The 17,148-nt window shown below is 38.0% G+C and overlaps 1 protein-coding gene across 2 annotated transcripts in view; it reads right to left on the bottom strand.

Annotated features, from left to right (window-relative positions):
* LOC121293998 (echinoderm microtubule-associated protein-like 4) overlaps positions 1-17,148 on the bottom strand; it is a 363,716-nt gene that overhangs the window by 333,802 nt on the left and 12,766 nt on the right. Inside the window, exon 1 of one of the 2 annotated variants that reach the window (XM_041217498.1) lies at positions 10,419-10,440. The exons of the other annotated variant lie outside the window; for it this stretch is intronic. Coding sequence (XP_041073432.1) covers positions 10,419-10,428 — 10 coding nt within the window. The 5' untranslated portion in view covers positions 10,429-10,440. Of the gene's footprint in view, positions 1-10,418; positions 10,441-17,148 lie in introns of those variants that run through there. 2 annotated transcript variants of the gene reach the window in all.

Raw genomic sequence — 17,148 nt, 5'->3', positions numbered from 1 at the left:
ACTGCAGATGCTGGAAATATGAAATAAAAACACAACTCTTCTTCAGAGTTTTTCCAGCAATTTTCAGTTTTTATTTTGTATTTCCACCATCTGTAGTATTTTGCTTTTATCTTGGTGTTTCACTGCCACTTCTCTTCCAGAAATGGCTACTTTGAAGAAGTACTGCTCTTCTCTCTGACAGGATTTCCATTTGTCTCTTTCACCTTGTTCACCTTCATTGCTTTGCATTCCCTCCTGGGTGTTTGACAAGATGTTTACCAAAACTCGCTTTCACAGCCATATATTTTCTTCCTCAGCAACTGTCTCAGTCTCCAACTTAAATCACATGGATTCCAACTGAAGTTCCATCATGTTTTGAATCCACCCAGGATTACAGGTACCTCCGGGACATACAACATTCCTCGGACAGCTGTTCTCGCCATATCCTGAGATCCACAGTCAGTGCCATGCATCACCATATGAACACACTCGACCTCTCTCTCTCTCCAGCAGCACTGACTCACCCGATCTCAAGCTGTCCTTGGTCCCAATTTCATATTGAAATTCAGACCATTGTATTTTTTAAAACAAAGCAGCTTTGAGGCTTAAGCCACCTATATCACAGCATTGAACCAGCTCACATTATTAAAAAATATTAAAAATTACACAAATTATTTTTTCTCAAATAGTGTGGATTAATTTAACATTCATATTCTAACTAAAGAAAATCAATGAAAATAAACTTAAGAGTTTTGATAAAAAGTAAAGTGCATCTAAATGGTGTCATGCTTTGGTACCAAACAACATATCAAAAAGAGGGATTTGTGTTGTTGAGGGTTTGGGATTTTTTTTGTAGATCAAAACAAAAATGCCCTGTGGTACTGCCATCTAGTGTTATTGTTGAATATTGTTGAATAACTTGTGCTTCTCCAGGAGTAATCACTTCAGGAAAAACTTTAACAAATTAAAAATTGACAGCAATTGCATCCAATAAATTGGGTGAAGTAATGAGAGAAAAAAATCCTACTGCCAAATATAAACAGGAATTGTGGAGAAGCATAGTGGCATTGTCACTGGACTGGTAATCCAGGGACCCAATGTAATGCTCTGGGGACCTGGATTCGAATCCCACCATGGCCGATGGTGGAATTTAAATTCAATATTAAAAAAAAAATCTGGAATTAAAAATCTGATGATGACCGTGAAAGCACTGTCAATTGTTGTAAAAACCCATCTGGTTCACTAATTTCCTTTAGGGAAGGAAATCTGCTGTCCTTACCTGGTCTGGCCTACATCTGACTCCAGACCCACAGCAATGTGGTTGACTCTTAAATGCCCTCTAAACAAGGGTAATTAGGGATGGGCAATAAATACTGGCCGAGCCAACGATGCCCACATCCCATGAATGAATTATAATTCTTACAAAGTAACACATGAACGCAAAGAGTAACATTTCTCATTAATATGCTCAGCATATCCTACCTTCTCTTTAAAGAAAATAGAAATTCAGGGAAGTTGCATGTCATAAAAGGCTGCTCAATGTAGCTAAGAAACATTGTAAATATGCTTGATTAAAACAGCTATGTTCAACATGTTAAGTAATAAAGTATGTTCACTGTTCAAAACATGTTGCAACATTATGACAAATGGAAGTGTCTGCACTTGGGAAAGAAACACTAACGTTAAAGAATTACATCTAAGCTAATAAAAAAAGTAAATAAAAACAAATTTTATACAACTTATGGTATTTAAATAATACATTTGGCTATTAGGCTAGTTTCAGTTATGCCTTCCTCATCAATTACAATTATTTGTCAGGTATCAAGGTATAAAAGTTGCAATGTACAAAGCAATATGTCTTTACTACTGAAAGGGTATACTGAAAGAGGAAAGGAAATGGTGCAGGCACTGGGAATGCTGGTGTTCTGCCACTAAAAGCAGACTCCAGCAATTTATGCTTTGCACTTACTGCAATACAAACATCACAGGGTGGGGGGAAATTTTGGAAGGGAAAGAGATGGTAAGTGAGTGAAGAAGCATCAACGGCCATGTCGGGCCCCAAGTGCTAAGGAATTTATCAAACAAAACTCACTGAATCAATTAAAAGATATTCACCTTTCACTTAAAAGAAAATCCTTGATTTTAACGAAAATCATCAACCATTTGCTACAAACCTACTTTTAAAAACTGTATAGTAGGAGTTACTATATTTATAGAAATATGCTGAGTAATGAATTATTTTATTTCTGTTCATTTGACAGAAAAGGAAGGACATTAAAAGCTGCTTCCTTTCCCAAACCATTATAATCCTGCCCTGCAGACAACCTCCAGATAAATTAAGAATAAAAGCAATAATTTCTATCCCAGCTTTCCCTTCAGAATCCAAACACCTTAGTCTTTTTCACTCTCATCCATTCAGCTGGCTTTGCCATCTCTATAATTTCAAAATACTGCTTTAAGAATGTGTTAAAAAGTATTGCATAGAATTTTACTTTCTTTTCAATTCATATCCTTCCTTCATTTACTTTTAAATACATGGCTGCATAATTTTCAAGAATCTCAATAAAACTTGCAGTGATCAATAAAGAATTCTCATCGTACATCGGTAATATGACGCACAGCAGCTCTCATAAAAGCGAATTGTTGGTACAGAAAAAAAGCCATGAAATCAATCCCTGGCAACAGAGCAGCAGGTTATGATTGTAAAATGTGGGTTTGCCAAACTTTTCAGCAAATAGCAGAATGCTGCATAAAAGCTTAAAGGATGGCAAAACAGCATAGAAAATGGTTAAAACTAGAATACTACTAATTTAAATGTAACAGCAATCTAACAAGGGAGCACAGGTTCAAACTGGAAAAAGGCTAATTTGAAACTGACAACAGGAAGTTCTGCAGACAAAAGAAAAATCGATGAACATGTGGAACCGTCTTCTGCGTGAAAGTAGAGGAAGAAAAAGAACATGGAATCATTTAAAAAACAGTTGAATGCTGTGATTAGGGACAGGGGCTATAGATTTTCTCCAGATTGCAGAGCTGGAATGGTCTGAATGAGCTTCATTTGAATTTATATTATGAACTAAATTCACTCGTCAACAATACATTATAAAAACTAGAACATCTGGGAGTGATTTCAATCGTCTGGCTCAAATTACAGAAAGAGATTGAGCTTCATCTGAACCTTCAACCAGATTAGGTTTGTAGCTCCTTTCCCTTGCCCTTCTGAATTAAGCTCAATGCAATTATGTTCTTCTAGATAAACTTTTTTTAATCATGTTCTAAGGAGTAGAATTTTATTTTTGTACTTCTCTACATTAATGTCTTTCTGAATGTGCCATCAATTCAATGCACTAAAAAGAGTTTGTATTAACAATAAGCACGAAGGTTAATACTGTACTATAACAGTCTTATTCTTTCTGGTGGTATTCTCCAACTTTTCATCTTTCAGCATCCACTCAAACATAGCAAGGACATGAAGAATCCTTAAAAAGGATCTGAAGTGCCTGGTGCAAAGATTTAGGAAAATATTAATCAAGACATAAATAAAGTACATCATCCACATCTTATTCTTCATAAATATATATGCTTGACAATGACAGGAGAATTACAACTTATTGTGCAAATGAAGGAATTCGTGAATGCTTTGAGCATCCAAGTAAACAAATTTGCAGCAAGTATTTCCAACTGCTCATAGGCTCAAAGTCAACATTACTGAGTTTGAAGAACAGCAAGACATTCCATTATACAAAAGGCTTTAAGAACACCATTATAAAAACATGGTCACTTCACAGGTAGACGTAGTAATAATGATAAAGATCAGAAATGAGTGATCATCTGTTTGGATGGGAAGAGGAGCAGGAAGGAAGTGCAAAAGTGGAGAGAATTTTTTTGGCAAGTAACTTTTCAATACCAAATACTAGATCCAAGAACAATGACTTAGAGGAGAGCAACCACAGCACCATCACTGAGTTCCTGCACATAAATCTCCTCCCAGAGGAGAAAGTTAAGTGGAAAAATGCAATGTTAGTAGGAGATTTGATACTAGAGGGATCATAGAATTTTACGGCACAGAAGGAAGCCATTTGGTTCATCTTGCACGTGCCAGCTCTCTGAAAACACAAGTGTACTCAAGTCCTATTTCTCAGCCCTTTGAAATTTGTGTTTTACAATTATTTATCCACGTTCCTTTAAAATTTATGAATATTGTTTCTACAGCTTTCTCTGGTAGAGCATCCTATGTGCTAACAACCCTCTAAGCAAAAAGAAAGCCCTCTTAAGCTCTCCCTTCAATCTTTTGATTATCTTAAATTTATGCTCATTATTAAATGTTAGGTTAATCAATCACCAGTGGAAATATTTTTCCCTATTTAACTTTTCAAAACACAACTTTTGAACACATTTGCGAGATAGCCTCTTAAGCTTTTTGGTTTGAATGAAAAAAACAACAGTTTCTCTAGGCTGTCCTCATAATTAAAGCCTCCAGACTTTGACAATTTAGTGAGTATTTACCACACTCTTGCCTTGATCTCAACAGGGCAGCCTATACCCGAAAAGAACCAAGACCCTGGTTGCTAACTCTCCAGGATTGTCCATGTGTCCCCAGGAATCAAAGATTAGTACCCTGGACACTGCTCCAAGCTACCCAGGAGAAAAAAAATGGGCCATTAAAAAAAGATTGCACGCTTTGTTTTTTTTGAGCATTTTTGTTTATTATTTAGAAAACTATTGGATATGGGAAAATAGGTTGTTACACTGGGCAGGGAGTCATAGTCGGAGGTGGGAGGTAACGTGATGCAATTCCAGCAATATGTCCAATCAGAATTGGCTGCAAAGAAGATTAACTACAGGTATGAAGGTTGAGTGGATTTAAACTAATCTACGAGGAGAAACACAAAGGTTGGAATAGCAAGTTTGGAGGGAAATGTGTTTACATTCACAGGAAAAGGAAAAGGAACAAGGAAGGTGAAAGCTTGAATAGGTTTAGCAGGCCTAGTTTAAAAAAACATCAACCTGAATGGCAGGAGAGGAGTTGCCAAAAGTAAAAAGGAACAAACATAAGAAACTAGAAACATTGATTGAAATGACAAAAAAAAAAATCATGACAAAGCAGCAGTAACTAAAACATGGTTATACACCTGGGTCAGATTGGCAATTAAACATCCCTTCATATAAAATTCCCAGGCAGGCTAATATGAGAAGCGGATAGCCCTGTTAAAGATGATATGACAGAAATTAAAGAAGTGGTCTAAACAGAATCCCTTTAGATCGAGTTGAGCAATAGCAAGAAACCAGTCACATTTCTGAACATTCAACAATAAAAAACAAATTGAAGATGCAATTTGTAGAAAAATCAGGGACAAAGTAATAACAACAGAAATATACTTTTGAAGAGTTTTAATTATCGAACAAAAAATTAGGATTCCCCAAACCTCCAACTTACAAGTATCCAAAAAGGCAAAGCACAAATGGGAGAAAGTTTTGTTTAAACTGTGCAACACTCAGCTGGCTCACACTATGTCCTGTTCTGGTCACCATGCAGGCAAGCATTTATGCCCTGGAGGCAAAGGAGAATGGAGCCACGAGGATTGAGTTATGATGGAAGATGAGTCAACCATGAAAGTACCTGACTTCAGAACAAATGAATCTGGGGGTAGTGGGAAAACAGATAGAATTCTAACTGCTTTTTGGATGGATAAGCTACATGATCCTCTACATGATCTTCTTCATCCATATCTGAGATTTCTCAGAGTTAAATAAAGACACAAATAGTTGAGTTTATAATCAAGATATTTTTCAGCAGAGTCCTGCAGAGTTTAAATTTAAATTCCACTTGTACTGTACATTGTTGGCTACATTTAAGTCAGAACAACAACTGCAAACCAGCTCCAGCTGTTGTGATGACACAAGTTTTAAGAGACAGGCAGCTATTTACAAGTGTTGGCATATAAAAAGCAGAGTAGCTACATTAAACTTGGATCCTTTAGGGGGAGAGACAGGAGAACTTATCGTGGGGAATGAGGAAATGGCAAAGATGTTGAGGATTGTGTGTTTGGGTTCACAGTTAAGACACAATTTACATACAGAAATAGAGGGTAATCAAGGTGCTACTAAGAGTGAGGAACTCAAGGTAAATAGTATCAGCAGAGAAAAAGTATTAGAAGATTAAGGGACCAAAAGCCAACAAATCCCCAGGAACTGTTGGCCTACATCTGAGGGTTCTAAAAAAGGTAGCTGCGGAGATAGTGAATGCAGTGGTTATGATTTTCTACAATTCCTTAGATTCTAGGACAGTCCCAGTATATTGGACATAAGCAAATGTAACAATCGCTATTCGAGAAAGGAAGGAGGGGGAAAAGAGGGTATTACAGGCCATTTAGCCTGACATGAATCATCAGGTGAATGCTAGAATCTGTTATCTATGAAGTCTTAATGCATTTAGAAAATCATAGTATGATCAGACAGAGTCAACATGGTTTTAGAAAGGGAAATCCTGTTTGATAATTTATTCGAGATTTTTTGGGGATGTAACCAGCAGAGTAGATAAAGGGGAGCCAGCAGATGCTGTGAACTTGATCCAAAAGGCATTCTATAAAGTAGCACATGAAAGGTTAATAGAAAAAGAACATGGAGTTGGGGTAATCTATTAGCATGGATGGAGGATTGGTTAACTGACAGGAAGCAGGAGTAGGGATAAATGAGTCATTTTCAACTTGCCAAGCTGTAACCAGTGGCATACCACAAGGATCAGTGCTGGGGCTTCAGCTGTTTACAATCTATACTAATTACCTAGATGAAGAGACCGAGGATAATATCTCCAAATTTGCTGACAAACAAAGCTAGGTGGAGGCTTATTCACATCAGTACTGAGAATAGAAAAGTAGAATATTGTTTAGAAAGCCATGAAACTTGTAAATGTTGAGGTTCAGAGGGACTTGGCTGTACTTGAATAAGGAACACAGAAAATTAGCATGCAGTTACAGCAAACAATTAGGAAGGCAACTGGCACGTTGGTCTTTATTGCAATGCGATTGGAGTACAAGAACAAGGGGCTTGGCCTAAATAGCCAAGTGGTTATGGTACTGGGTTTGTAACCCCAAAATCAAGAGTTCAAATCTCACAATGGCAAACTATGAAACAATGTAACTTCATCTGAAACAGATGGAAACAGGTTTGTACTCGAAAGAGTTACAAGAACAAGGGAGTCTTGTTACAATTGTATAGGGCTTTGGTCAGACCACACCTGGAGTAGTGTGCGCAGTTTTGGTCTCCGTTTCTAAGAAGAGATGTACTTACATTGGAGACTGTATAGTGAATGTACATTAGATCGATACGGGGATGAGGAGGTTGTCTTATCATGACAGGCTGAATGAACTGTACCTCTATTCTCTGGAATTTAGGAGAATGAGCGGTAATCTTATTGAAACATACAAGATTCTGAAGGGGTTTGACAGGGTAGACACAGAGGTTGTTTCCCCATGCTAGTGAATCTAGAACACAGGGACACAGTCTCAGGATAAGGGGTTGATCATATAGGAATGCGATAAGGAGAAATTTCTTCTTCACAGAAGATTGTGAATCTTTGAAATTCTCTACCCAAGAGGGCATGGATGCTCCATCATTAAGTATATTCAATGCTGAAAGGGATAGATTTTTATCTCTCAGGGAATCAAGGGATATAGAGAGTGGGCGGGAATGTGAAGTATAAGATCAGCTATGATTATATTTCATGGCAGAGCATGCTCGAAGGACTGTATGGTCCAATCCTAATCCTATTTCTTATGTTCTTATATCCTTATGTTCTTACATTCTAGTCACGAGAGAGCCTGGAATTTTGGACATGCTCTTCCAATAGGAAGCTCTGGCTCAGCTCCCCAATCGTTCCAAAGCTATTGGGATGCAGCTTTTAAATTATTCTATTAATAACGATGCTCTCATTTTTAAAAATCTCCTCTAACTTTATTGATCAGAACCATCTGTCAAACAACATGTCTTTCTCCCTAGCAAAATTCTATAATGTGTGATTCTGTCTTTGCCTCAAAGTCCAAAATTTTAATTGATAGGCTTTGGGGACAAGCTTGTACACATTAAATGTTGCAGTTTAACTGTCTCATAATTTGAAGATTGTTCTTCAAAAGGTTTTAATAGGCATCCAATGCTATCCTATTAAAGCACCTTGTAAAATAATGGTCCATGTCTCTAGTGTTCAATTTGGAGCAATTTTCTCAAAGGAGGCAAAGTGCCTTTCAACTCTTTCCTCACTAAATTTAGGCAGAAGGTGAATATTTCCAGCCAAATCAAAACCAGAAGTTAGATCTGATCCCTCATCAAATCTACCCGTTACTCCCTGTTCATGTAAACAAAGCCTCTCTTCATTCTGTTCAAAGTTTCTTGCTTCATTTTCCTTTTGTAATTCAAGACTTTCCTATTCTCTTACTCACTGAAATGCTAATTCAAGTTTTCACATTTCCCTTTCTCTTTCCTCTCTTTTGAGTTCAAGCTTTTTCATTTCTCTTTCCATTTCAAGCTGCTCCATCTGTAACTGCAACTTTCTCTTTCCATTTCTAGCTACATTTTCTTTTTCTGCCTCTCATTTCTGCTTTTCTCCTTCAAATTCCAAATACTGTGCTATTGTATCAGTTATTTGATTTTTTAGCCCCTGCTTTTAACTATCTTCAACTCTCCCGCTAATGCTGCTAACTTCAACTTTGTTAATTGCTGCAAAACACCCAGGGACAAATCTTCCTGCCCCAGAAAAGTCTTCACAATTGACAAATCCATTCTACTTATCATAGGTACAATAAAATTCACTGTGAAATCCTGTTAGCCTAAACGTCAGCAAATCTCAGCGCATCCATTTTAATCTGTGAATCCACAATCTCTCCAAAAGCCCCCAATTTTTATGATCATGAAGGAGACCATTAACTTTTACAAAGAAATTCAAACTCTTAGTTATTAACTGGTAGAATGACACGTTTCACGTTTTAAATTAAAACCTTTACTGTACAAGGATTAAACAAAGCAAGTGTTACTAACTTAGCACTATATTTTGTAGACCTTTATTATTGAAACCTAAAAATTTTAATGGACCAGTTCCTGTCCTATTTTTAGTTCCACCTAAGGATTCCCCAATACGTTCCAGGACTTGAGAGTTCCTTCACTTCTGCTGGGACCTAATCAAGGTGTGCCACAGTTCTTAGGAATTCACTCCAATTCTCCTCAGTGTTCCTGCTATTCTCTGAGGTATGAGCTTCCTTGGGTTCCTTCCACTAGCACTCAGTCAGGCAACCCTATAACTCTTTAAGCGCCTCAGGATTGTGGACACCCCAGCTGAAGCATAAACATCACTCTGTCCTTGCTTCGTGATCTACAGATCCTGGCAAATTTTTCTCTCTGCTGGTCTCAAAGATGCTTCTAGGCTACAATTAACTGTTTCTGTGAGAAAACATACAGATAAATCCAAAACATAAGACTGCCTCCCTGCAATCTATCCCCAAGGCAACATGGCACACCTGGGATGTTCCCAATGGAAATGTAAATTAATTATCTTTTGCCCTCAAAACATCCTTTTGATTCTGAGACCCACATGAATAATTTATATCTGTAATGTAGGTACTGGCCTTTTACTGGGTCTACTGGTTCCATCAATAAATCCCATGTTTCCAAGTTGCTTTTAGCTTCTTTAATTTGGGGAACTTAGATGAATAATTGATACCTCCCAGTTTTTACTCCAACTTTAAAGCTTTTTCCAAGATGTCTTGAGACAAACTGGCTCCTCCAGATAAATCCAAAGTAACCATTATAATCCTGGGTGTGAATACCTTTTACCACCATCCCAGCAACACTATAAAACTTTCCCTTTGAACTGTAATTACCCCAAGTCTGTTTGGATTGTAGTTACTTCAGGGTTGTTTACCAGTTTCTCAATCAGATGTTTCCATTTGTCTACCCTAAAATTCAATTCCTAAAACTAAAGTGTATACCTCTGAGGCACATGAATTATGAAATTATATATTTTTATAACATCAATTATGTCTAATTCCCTCCATCATTATCCCAATGTATGCCCCATTCTACCAGCAGGTCAATCTCACCAGAAGCGGCAGCATTTCAGTATACGTGGAGGGGAGTGGCCCTGGGAGCCCTCAATATTTACTCCATACGATCTCATGACACCAGGTCAAACATGGGCAAGGAAACCTCACACTGATTACCATTTACCACCTTTTCTCAACTAATGACTCCAGGCTTCTCAACATTGAACACTACTTGGAACAAGCACCAAGCGTAGCAAGGGCACAGAATGGTTGGCGGACTTCAATGTCCATCACAAAGAATGACTCAGTAGCATCACTAATGGCCGAGCTGGCTGAGGTCTGGAGGACATATTTGTCAGACTGGTCTGCGGCAGGTGGTGAGAGAACAAGCAGAAGGAAAACACTTACATGACTTCATCCTCACACTGAGAACATGCTCCATCAAGCGATATGGGACAGATTCAGAACGGATCTGCCAGCTCAAAATTGAGGCCATCATCATCATCATCAGAAATGTATTCCACCACAATCTGAAACAGGACAAATCTGGCCAATTATTGCCCCATCAGTCTACTCTCAATCATCGGCAAAATGATGCAACAAGTCATGGACAGTGGTATAAACTGCACTTACTCAGCAACAACTTTCACACTGGTGTTCATTTTGGATACCTACAGGACCACTTAGCCCCAAACCTAATTGCAGCCTTGATGCAAATATGAACTGAAGAGGTGAATTCCAGAGCTGAGATGAAAGTTACTGCCTTTGATATAAAGGCAACATTTAACCAAGTGTGCAATCATGGCGTCCTGACAAAATTGAAACCAATGGGAATCAGGGGGAAACTCTCCACAGGCTGGAGGGACACCTTGCACAAAGCAAGCTGTTGGAGGCTAGTCATCTCAGTTCCTGGACATTGTAGCAGGAGTTCCTCAGGGCAGTGTCCTCGGCTAAACCATCTTCTGCAGCTTTAGCAATGACATTCTTTCCATCAGGTTAGAAGGGAGGATGTTCGCTGATGATTGCACAGTATTCAGCTCCTCTCTCAACTCCTCAGATAATGAAGCAGTCAATGCCTGCATGCAGCAAGACCTGGACAACATTCAGGTTTGGGCTGATAAATGGTGTGGCATGAATGTTACTTGAGAGCAACAGGCAATCAACATCTCTGACAAGAGGGAATCTAACCATCTTTCTTTGACATTCAATGGAATTGTCATCACTGAATACCATCAACATCCTGGGGACCACCACTGACCAGCCATAATACTGTGACTACAAGAGCAGGTCAATGGTTGGGAATTCTGCAGCTACCACCATCTACAAGGCACAAGTCATGAAAAATGGAATACTCTCCATTTGCCTGGATAAATACAGGTCCAACTAGACTCAAGAAACCTGACAACTTTCCAGGACAAAGCGGCCCATTTGATATGCACCCTTTCCACCACCATCACACAGTGGCAGCAGTATAAGCCATCTACAAAATTCTCTGCAACAACTCGCCAAGTCTCCCAAACCCACAACCCTCTACCAGGTAAATGCATTTATTGCAAGGGAAATGGGATATAAAAGTAGGCAAGTTTTATTGCAGCTGTACAGGGCCTTGCTGAGACCACATATGGAGAACTGTTCTGATGAAGAGTCATACGGACTCGAAATGTTAACTGTGTTCCTCTCCGCAGATGCTGTCAGACTTGCTGAGTTTTTCCAGCTATTTTTGTTTTTGTATGAAGAACTGTGTACAGTTTAATCTCCTTATTTGAAAATATGATATAATTGCATTAGCAGTTCAGAGAAGGTTCGTTCAACTTATTCTTGGGATGAAGGACTTATGAAGAAAGTTCGGCCCATAACCATTGGAGTTTAGAAGAATGAGAGGTGATCTTAATGAAATATAAGATCTTGAAGGGATTTGACAGGGTGGATATTTTCTCTTGTGGAGGAGACAAGAACTAGGGGAGGCAGTTTAAAAATAAGAGGTTTCCCTTTTAAGGTGGAGATGAGGAGAATTTTTTTCAGAGACCACTAGTATGCGGAATTTTCTTTCCCAGAAAGTAGTGGAAGCTAGGTTATTAGATTTATTCAAGACTGAGTCAGATAGATTTTTGATAAACAAGGAGTCAAGGGTTATGGGGACAGACAGGAAAGTGAAATTGAGACCACAACTGGATCAGCTATGATCTTACTGAATGGCAGAATGACCTGAAGAGTCAAATAGCCTCCTCCTGCTCCTATCTTCTTAACAAGGGAAGACCACCACCTGCAAGTTCCCCTCCAAGCCATGCACCAGACTCAGAAATATATTGTCGCTCCTTGACTATCGCTGCATCAAATTCCTGGAACTCCCTCCTCAACAGCACTATGGTATTCCTACACCACATGAAATGCAGTGGTTAAAAAAGGCAGCTCGCCACCACTTTCTCAAGGACAATTAGGGAAGGTTAATAAATTCTGGACTTTCCAGTGATGCCCACATTCCATGATTTAATGAAAAGTAAGGCAGGAAAATTGCACTATGATTTAAGAAATATTTATTAGTATATAGAGATATGCTAGCAAGTCAGGAAATACGGAAAAAAGAATGTGAAATTCACAAAACACCATGCGCAAAGCACATGGCACATTCAGCCCTGAATGGACTGAACTCTGATGACTGCGAAACAGTTTCATGTGCTGGTCCACACAGCAACCATAAATGAATTTTTTAGCCTCTCATTTTATAAAGATTTGATCGCTTATTATGTAGTCATATTTAATACTGCACTGCATCTGAATGAGACTGCTCCAACTTGTGCTACATGCCTAAGTATATTACCTTAGTATTTACCAGCATTAAAGGTCATTTGTCAATCAGTGCCTTAATGCCAAGTTTCTCTGGACCCTTCTGAATATGCCTCTGCAATATTATTTGCCTACTATTTGCAAAATTCTATATCAGCAAATCCAGACATGTTACATAGTCCAATCAGCATCAATAATGATGAACAGTGGGCCTCTGGGAATTTCCTGTGAAGCTCCACCAATCACTATTACTCCACAAACAAAAAGCTACCACATTTATGAAGAAATACCAATGGAAATAAAAATCCCAGCTCTACATTTACTGCATCACAAAAATTTCACCAGATTTTCTTGAGCGGAAACAAAAGCTCAATTTCCCGCCCCCATTCCACCACCACCCGTCTCCCCAAGAAATTAAAAACAAACTACAAGAGTTATAAATAGTCCATACCCTGGGCCAAGCATGTGATATGATAAATCTGTCCACAAGAGAAGCTGACCGGTCAGTCTGTGGACAGATTTATCAGATCACATGGTTAACCAAGGCACCGTCTATTTATAATATTTGTAGTGTGTTTTCAACAGTGAAAAGAAAATAATGAATTTTAAGGCCATCTCTTATTAAGTTTCGTTCCTCATTGCACACTTGCTAAACATCCAATAAGAAGGCGTCTTCTGAATGTTGGTCATTCTTGTAGCCATTATAATCAGGCTGACTAGAGATGCCACTAGATTTCATCATACGCTTCAATCTTCCACCTGAAGCTGACTATTCAGTGTTACTATTCCATTCCGGTCTTCCAGTACATAGTAAATTATTTACCTTTTGTGCTGTATGTGTGGTTATTTATTTAACATCAGTTGCGGGAAAACTACTAGAAGAAACTTTCATTAGAAATAGAGTGACTGAGCACTTGAACAAATATCAGCTGGTCTCTTGAGCAATCCAGATTTTAATCACTCCACCACTGATGACTGTGCCTTCAGCTGCCTGGGTCCTAAGCTTTGGAATTCCCTCCCTAAATCTTCCAATTTCTCTTTCCTTCTTTAAAACACTCCTTAAAACCTACCCTTTTGACCAAGCTTTTGGTCAGCTGGCCTATATTTCCTTATGTGGCTTGGTATTAAATTTTGTTGTTCCACATCACTCCTACAAAGTGCCTTGGAACATTTTATTAAAAGTGCTCAATAAGTGCAAGTAGTTGCTGTTTTTGAATGGCCTACTCTTGCTTCTAATAATAGTCCAGATCTTCTGTTCTCCGGATTCCGCCGAAGTCCCAATGCACTGATCACCATGGGAATTTCCTGTAAGTTTGAACTTCCAAAGGGCAATTCCCCTTATCCCCAGGACCTTCTTTGAACATCCCCGACTCCAAGTTTACCTGAATAATTACCCAGAAAACGTTAGACAGCAAAATCCTAGTCTAACTCCTGGATAACCACAGAACTGACACCCCAACCACTCTTACTGACCCGCTTGCCCCGACTTCCACCTCGACCAGATTTCTCCCTACATTCATGACACCAGATCAGCCTTGCAGAAAGGAAAAGCCTACTGGCCAGGTGCTTTGGGGGTCTCCAGCGTGGCAATAAAAGATTTTTATTCTTAAAATGTCAAAGGAAATTCTGCTAAGGTCATTATTGTCCTCTATAAAAAGAGGGAATAATACTTAGGATCTAAAAATGGTCACTCTAGATTTTTCTTCCCCTTTAATCCCAACCTTGGAACAGTATCTCTTTGCTGGACCATATGAAATATTCTATTTTGCCATAACATCCAACCTTAATGCTCATATGTGATTACTGTCAGTTACATTAGACTGATACTTTTGCCATATATCCTGATCTATTAGGGATTGAATTAAAATAACAAACTTCATTTAAAAAGGATCTTTACAACCAGAGAAGAAACATCCAGTCTGGGGTGGATTCAAACTATTGACACTTTGGTGTGTTAATCAAACAATCCTCAATGTTGTGATAAAGACAGGCAATATCATTTCACATTATTTCTGGATAAGCAATTATAATGAAATATATTGAATCATAATGCTAGTTATGACATTAAGTTACAAATATTAGTAAAAGCATTCCCCTTCATTCAAATTCACAAAATAGTTACAGTCCTTCTAGGAAGCACATGGAACCAATTCTGCGATGATGTCAGGATTAGGATCTCCTGCTACACCACCTTAAGAAGTCTATTTCATGTGCTAATTACTCATTGTGTGAAGAAACACCTGGCATCATTTCTAAAATCATTAACTTTCACTAATTTTATTATTTTCTCAATTTTCTATAGTCATGGACAAGTTTCAAATAATGGTCCAGGGTTGTCTTTTCCTTTTTATCTTTTATCTTACCACTGCAAGGTCAACTCAGACAACTTTCAAAACTGAAAAGCCCAATTTTCACTAGTTTTTCTTCTTAATTCAGTTACTTGATTCCAATGACCATTCTTATGGCTCTTTTTTTGCACTCCTTCCAAAATTTGAATGTTTCCCTTGTATCAGTAACCTCAGCTATGGTCCCACAAGAAAGAATTTAACCACAATTTCCTCCAGATTGTGTTCTACAATTTAGGCTTTATAAGCTCAGTAGTCTACATGTTTTGTTGACTATCATAGTCATTGGACAAAACCAAGCATGAAGTCTACTAAATAGCCTACATCTCTTATCAATTTCAAACCCAAGTTATGGAGTAGATATGTTGCCATTTTTTCTTTCTATGTGTAGTAGTTTCTGCTTGCTTACGTTGCAATTCTCTGCCATTATCTGCAAGGCAAATGATTATAGGTTATTAACGTAAATTAGGTACAACAGGGTCCTAAAACTGGTCCCTGGAGCACTCCACTGTTTGCTGTTAATGAGCTAATATTCTTAAGATAATTCATCCCGATTCTTAAATTTTCATTCAGGTTAATCAACCTGTATATATAGATACAAGTGGTAATGAAAATTAAAATGCTCTTTTAAACAATATCACAGTGACAAAGCAGCATTCCAAAGTCATTCATAGTTTCTTGGGCTACAGGTACTTCCATAAGGGCTCAATAATCACTTCTGACCCTCAAAACATTAACCAGTTAAATTGCGACTAGAGTGGGGGTGAATCAGCACACATCACCAAAACAATTTTTCCACTGAGTTATATACATTTTTCTGTGTATCAATACATGTGCAATTTATGGAGCATTAGTTGTTCTACAGTATGCTCCTTGGATTGTTACACTGTCTATAAAGAGTTTTCATATTTACACATAATGTACAAGATTTAATGTGGCCCTGAATATGCATTATAAAGTATTCAGATGGGCTCGTGGGGGTATTATAAATAGAATACATGATGGTTGACAGCTTAAGCATAACCACAGCTGAGTCAAGCCATAAATCATTTGAGAGTTACCAAGTCTCTCCCTCATTTATTATATCACTTTGCAAGCAATTATTCTCTTCACTGAAATGATCACAATGAAACATTGCTACATCTAAAATGACTATTAAGATAAAATGGTTGCAAGTGCACAGAACTTAAGTCCTGTAATTAAACAGTGATTTAATTTTATAATGTTTTTACAGAAGTTTTTTTCTTTCAATCAAAAGGTAGAAAGGCTGATTGATAGCTTCTATATTTTTGGGAGCAGCCGATAGTAATTTCTGGTGCCCTATTTCTTTATTAAGCTTGCAGTAATAGCAACAGAAAGCATTCATCCTTTTGTGTGAAGATCATTCCGCATGAAGGCTTGTGTTCTTGCAGCTGATGAAATCAATTGAATCACAATAAATTATGTTTTGTTATGAATTACAATATATACCAGATATGTTATAATACATTTGATGTTGTTGCAGAGCCTGCTGTCTGCCAACCAACCACACTGACTACCCTCACAAAACAAAAATATGCAGACTCCAATTCTATGTCATGCACAACATAAAATCAATTTGCTCTCCTGCTCAAGTTTTGCAGTTACAGCCAAAAGACATTATCTGACCACCTCAATAAATTGTTCTATTTAAAAAAATAGACATACACACAAGCCTGTATGTTATTCTACATATTAGGGCATAAATTATGACCCTTACATATGCAAGACCTTGCTAGACAAGAGCGCAGGGTACTGTTTCAGATCTCCAAGCTATACTCACATCTGGTCAATCTCTACATCAGCAGCAGAATCTGTAACTTATTTAGATGTGTTGTTCATTATAAAAATGGTGCAGCATTTTTCTGTAAAATGTCAACAGCCTCAAGTAAGAGGGACTGGAAAAGGTACCAAAAATATTTTCAAGGTTCTTTACTTCATGATTACTGATGCTATTATACTTTGACCTGGAGTCAAACATCTAATTTCTT

Source organism: Carcharodon carcharias, chromosome 2, assembly GCF_017639515.1.
Source record: "Carcharodon carcharias isolate sCarCar2 chromosome 2, sCarCar2.pri, whole genome shotgun sequence".
Classification (NCBI taxonomy): domain Eukaryota; kingdom Metazoa; phylum Chordata; class Chondrichthyes; order Lamniformes; family Lamnidae; genus Carcharodon; species Carcharodon carcharias.
This window is presented reverse-complemented; position numbering and strand designations above follow the sequence as displayed.